At 48.7% G+C, this 5945-nt stretch overlaps 1 protein-coding gene across 8 annotated transcripts in view; it reads right to left on the bottom strand.

Moving 5' to 3' along the window:
* Mbnl2 (muscleblind like splicing regulator 2) overlaps positions 1-5945 on the bottom strand; it is a 151274-nt gene that overhangs the window by 39687 nt on the left and 105642 nt on the right. For all 8 annotated transcript variants that reach the window (XM_013349324.2, XM_013349326.2, XM_013349323.2 and 5 more), the window contains exon 5: positions 4599-4862. In XM_013349324.2, the coding sequence (XP_013204778.1) occupies positions 4599-4862 (264 nt within the window). The remainder of the gene's footprint in view (positions 1-4598; positions 4863-5945) is intronic.

The following is a 5945-nucleotide window of genomic DNA, read 5'->3' as shown; positions in this document are numbered from 1 at the left end:
CCTGGAACTAGCTCTTGTAGACCAGGCTGGCCTCGAACTCACAGAGATCCGCCTGCCTCTGCCTCCCGAGTGCTGGAATTAAAGGCGTGCGCCACCACCGCCCGGCTTACACTGAGGTTTTGAAGTATGAAGGTTTCACGCGTGCTGGTCCGGATGAGACTGACCGTTGGCATGTTTCCCTGCACTGAATGATCTGTCAACCTTCAGGCTTAGGTCCGACCTTAGGGATGGTGGAGCCCAGTGTGTGTTAGGAGTTCGCTTGGTACCAGAGCAGGAAGGGTTCGTTTAACTATAACTCTACTTCATGCCAGAGACTTGGACTCTATTCTTGCTGGTCTGTCTGCATCACTGAGCCTCTGGCCTGGGGTTTTCTCCAGCTGTTCTGAATGGATGAACACACATGACAAGACTTTATGTGAAGCAGAGATTCCTTTTTCAGAGTCAAGAAACCCACCCCACGTCAGGTGAAGGTGAGAAGAAAAATCATCCAGGCCAGCATGACAGCTGAGGACCAAACCCGGGGCCCAGGAAACCCTGAACGAGCAGTCAGAAGGGCTGCTTTACCGGTTTCGTATACCGAGGTGGAGGGGAAGCATGGTGCTCGGAGCTCTTTTGTGTGTTATCTGACTAACAGCAGAGCGTCCTGTTTCCTTGTACACACTAGTACTTTCCATTGTCTCCCACTTTGGCTTATGTGAACAAGGACTACACATGAAGATCAAACACCCTTTGTGTTAAAACTGCTGAAGAGTTACCTCCGGCTAGCTTACTCTCCCATTTGGAAAGTTTTGTTGAGAGTGGTGCTTATGTTTTAAGAGGTATTATGAAAGAATAAGGTTCAAATGGGATAAATGCTTCTTTTTTTTTCGAGAGTCAGAGATTTAAATTCTTTCTTAATGTCTGATTATTTCAGAAAAGGGGAGGGGATTCCCTGGACAAGAATAAAAAATTACACCATGGAAGTACGCTGTTGTCTGCCAAGGAACTCAGGTGGACGGACTGTTAACGTCTTCTACTGTGCCCAGCGTCCTGTTCGCCTTTCTAAATAACAAAATAGAACAGGTTTTCCACGGTGTTCTGGATAACAGTGCCTGTGAGGTTCATCAAACCGTACCCAGGCTGGTTTCAGAGGAGACACCCGTGCAACCAGAAAGACATGACAGGTTCAGTAATCCTCCTGTCACTGTCACGAAGGCACTGGATTTGTTCTGAAATGACATCGCTTTGGGTTGCCTCGGAAGATGCTTCGAGATCCTGTGACTTCTCAGCACGCCAAATTTGGGCACGGTGTAACAATCCAGGAAACTATGGTAACTGGCTCTCACAGAGCCTACTGCCGCAACCTTCACGTGTTCTGGTGAGCGTCCGTGAGAACGTGGAGGAGGGCGCGTGGTAGAGCCAGCTATGTACGGCTCAGGCTGTGAGGCTGAGGGATGACCCGTGTGGAGGAGGGAGCGTGGTAGAGCCAGCTATGTACGGCTCAGGCTGTGAGGCTGAGGGATGACCCGTGTGGAGAAGGGACAGTGGTAGAGCCAGCTATGTACGGCTCAGGCTGTGAGGCTGAGGGATGACCCGTTTGGTGAAGGGACATTTCTGCTCATATCCCACCAGCCTGGGTCACTGGCTGCTGACCCAGACTGGGTCCACTTCCCCTTCAGGGACTGAACTCCAGCTTCTAGAAAACAGGCAGACATAACCGGAGGTTGGAGAAAATCAGGGCTAAGCATGGTAGTCGCTGTGACTATCATGTTTTTAATCTTCACAGGTGTTTGAGTTACAGGGGTAAACATTTACATATTGATCTCCAGAGCTTATCATATGTTATACTGAGACACAGCCACTGTGACCCAGGTAATCAGCTCCTATCACTCTGACCACAGAGATAGCCACAAAGATGACAAAATCCACAATGATTTTCCCCCTTAATTAGAGCCTGTGTTGAAAACATTGTTTTCTCTGTCATCAGATGTAAAAATGTGTCCCTAGAGATGTCTCAAGTCATGGGCTGTCTCATGGGGAGAAGTTGGTGTCAGAACGTGGAACTGACATGCTGGGGGGGGGGTGGGCTGAAGACAAGGAGAGACAGAGCTGCTAGCTGGTCACAGCCGTGACATCCCCAAGTCCTGCTTTTCTTCCCTTCCCTTGGGGTGTTAATTGATGCAGAAAAGTCACTGGTCAATAAACTTGGTCATTTAAGTCAAGTCATTTGAGCATTGTCTCAATACCAGAGGCCCAGTTGGCCCAGGGAGTGCCTGAGTACCTAGCAGGGCTTATAAAATGCATGAATGACCTTACTGGTCAAGAATCAACACCCAGAATACTGAATTGAAGCTGCTGTGAAAGTGACCACATAGAGGACTCTCACGAAGTACGTGGAGCAGAGTCTGCCACACTGAGAGACACACAAAGGACACATTTGCTCTAAAAATAATTCAATGTCCATAGACATTGAATTATCTGCATGTTTTTATCTTTCCATCCCTCCTCCCTGTCTCCAAGTTTCAGAGTTCTCGGTTTCCCTAAAGCCCTTCCATGGCAGCACTTCTCCCTCACGTGGCCCCACGTGGCCCCACATGTGCAGGGACCGAGACATCTGTACTGTCTGAACACGTAAGAAAGGAAAGAACAAAGACACTAAGAGGCAGCTGAGAAATCCCCAGGAGGGTAGAGGAATGACACACCTAGAGCTCAGACTATCAAGACCTATATACACACACAATCACTAAAGCCGGCAAGCCCTGAGCGTCTTTCTGCCGAGCCCCTACCACTTGGGACAGGTCTGGACTTCCACAAATGCTCACGTAAAGGAAGCTGAGTGGAGAGGAGGTGTTGGGATGTGGCAGGCCCCTTTTATCTTGGGTGCTCATCACTGTGGGACTGTATCTGCTAGGCTAGAAAGCATTCTCGAGACAACTTCTTAGAGATTTATTATTATTGTGTATATAAGGGTGTTTGACCTGCATGTATGTCTGAGTGTCTCCTGCCTGGGTGTCTATGAGGACCAGAAGAGGGTGTGGGGTGCACTGGAACAGGAGGTACAGATGATTGTGAACCGTGTGGGTGCTTGGGATAGAACCTGAATTCTCTGGAAGAGCAATCAATGCTCTTAACCACTGCGCCGTCTCGCCAGCACCTAGACCATGCTTTGGGTGACACCTTTCTCTGAAGTCCCACCTACTCTTTCCCAGGGAGGACTGGCCCCTGTGTTCATCCTACCCCCACGAGCCCATCATGTTTTTCAGTCTGTGAGTGAGAAGCACTACTGCTCCCACTAAGACATGCCAAGCTCCTCGAGGGCACAGCAACCAGCCTCCTTTATTTACTCTACCCAGCAGGTCCTTCATGGCTGGCAGGCTTCTAATGCTGTCCACGAATGATTGCACTGTGCCCACTGCAGTAAAGCAGATTTCTCAGGAATCCACTAGAAATGTCTGCATCCTAGCATCCTGGTTCTCAGCTGTGGCTGAACCCAGGAGCTGAGCCACCTGGAAACCTTGGAGGACACGCCCCTGGTCCCTGCCCAGCACACAGCTCTCCGAAAAGCTGCTTTAGGGTCAAGATCAATGTCAGATCCTTTCTAACCCATTCACTTGGTTCCTCAATATGGCCAAGATTGGGGCGTGGTCTAGGTACGTGATTCTCCAATATCAACACCATGCAAAACACCTGGGAATTGTTACATGTTATGTGTGTGTGTGTGTGTGTCTGTGTTTGAAGATGTGCATTTGTTAGGGCAGTTAGAGCCTCCTGGAGATGGCGCTATAGGCTACTGTGAGTCGCCTGAGGTGAGGGCTGGGAGTTAAACTTTCCTTCTCCCAAAGACCAGGGCATACTCTTAACCAATGAGCTGCCTTTCTCAGTTCGGACTGGGAATTTATTTTTTAAAAATTAAAGTTCTGATCCTGAGAGTCTAGGTGAGACTTAGGATTCTGGAGTCTTTACAGGCTTTGCTTTCGGTGGCCAAGGGACAGTGAGATTCAGGAGCTGTAACAGCATTGGTTCCCGAGGGACAGAGAAGGGCTAGCCTGGGTATAGGTCTCGCACCAAGTCTCTCGCTTCCAGTTTCACTGTCTCTTTAGTTGCCACTGCGTTTGACATCTCCCTGGGGCCCTTGGCAAGCACTGCCCGGGGTGAGGGCAAAGAGACAATAGGAAGAGTAGCTGGTGTCTGGCTGGGCCCCGGGCTGCTGGGTATCTCTGGAGGTTCCAGTTCCTTTCTAGAGGGACTTCGGCAGCTGGCCGCGTCTGTTGTTTTCCTGTGGGCTCTCTGAGTTTGACTTTTCTTGACTGCCCTCTTATTCATGAAGGCCCTAGGCCCATGAGCCCAGTTAAAAAGGGAACAGGGCACACAGGTAGATTGAAGAAGGGACAAAGCTCACAGCCGGGGTTCCCTGCACCTTGGGGATTTAGTTATTGTGAAGAAGGGAGGGGACAACAGAACAAAACGAAAAGGGGTGGGGTGTGGGGGGGATGACAACAGAACTTAGGCAGCGGAGCAGCAGGAATGGCAGCCTCGTCTCCCAGCTGTCCTTCCCACCCGCAAGCACCACCCGCGGCCTGGGAGGCGGTGTGCGGTGCAGGCGCGGGCGGTGCACTTACCATGACTGTGGCCGCGGCCGCGGCTGCCTGGGCGGCCACCGCGGCCTGGTTGGCTTGGTGCTGCGCGGCTTTGATTTTGGCCTGCAAGTGTGCAGGAGGGTGAAAATATTTGCATTTCTCCCTCATGCAACGCCCCTTTATGTAATCCATACAAACGGTTACGGTGTTGTCGTTTGTGTCGATCATGGTGCTGTCTGCCGGGTGTGCAAAGCGGCAGTCTGTCTCTCCCCGGGCACAGTTTCCTCGCTGGAACTCCCTGCATACCTGAGACAGGGGGAAAGAGCAGAGCGCTGCAGAAGAAAGCCTGGTGCCCACCGTGCCCACGGAGGGGAGGAGGGGGAGGAGGACCAGGAGCAGGGAGAGGAGGAGGGAGGGGGAGGAGGGGGAGGAGGACCAGGAGCAGGGAGAGGAGGAGGGAGGGGGAGGAGGGGGAGGAGGAGAGAGAGGAGGGGGTTAGTTAGGAAATAGGAGGAGGAGGAAGGGGAATTGGGAGGAGGGAGAGGAGGGGGAAGAGGTAGTTGAGGAGGAGGGAGAAAAGGAGGAAGGAGAACAAGGAAACACCCTTTCCACTTCCTCTCATGGTGTTTTTTAGGTTCACAGAGGGGAAAACTGTTATGATCTCGAACTAAGTTACCGAAATTTCTAACAAACTAATTTGGGTTTTGCTTTGTCCCTTTTTCTAGGGTAAATACTGAAATGGAGAATTTTATCTGAAATCTGCTCTTTACCTAAAACAACAAAGGAAAAATAATTGAACAAAGTCACCACTGTTGCTGAAAAGAATGCCATATTGATTCTCATTACTTACATACATGTCTTTGAATACTTATCACAGTTATAAGAATCATAACACATGAACATATCCACCATCACACAACTCACGCATCATGTGTATGCGTCTGTCTGTCTGTCTATCTATCTATCTATCTATCATCTATCTATCATCTATCTATCATCTATCTATCATCTATCTATCATCTATCTATGATCTATCTATCTCTCTATCATCTATCAATCATCTATTATCTATCTATCTATCATCTATCTATCTATCTATCTCTCTCTCTATCTATCTATCTATCAATCATCTATCTATCTATCTATCTATCTATCTATCTATCTATCTATCATCTATCTATCTATCATCTATCTATCTATCTATCATCATCTATCATCTATTTATCTATCAATCACCTATCTATCTATCTATCTATCTATCTATCAATCACCTATCTATCTATCTATCTATCAATCAATCATCTATCTATCTATCATCTATCTATCATCTATCTATCTATCATCTATCTATCTATCTATCTATCTATCTATCTATCTATCTATCTATCT

The sequence above is a fragment of the Microtus ochrogaster genome, chromosome 17, assembly GCF_000317375.1.
Source record: "Microtus ochrogaster isolate Prairie Vole_2 chromosome 17, MicOch1.0, whole genome shotgun sequence".
Taxonomy (NCBI): domain Eukaryota; kingdom Metazoa; phylum Chordata; class Mammalia; order Rodentia; family Cricetidae; genus Microtus; species Microtus ochrogaster.
The sequence above is the reverse complement of the archived record's forward strand: the minus strand, read 5'-3'. Positions and strand labels throughout refer to the sequence as shown.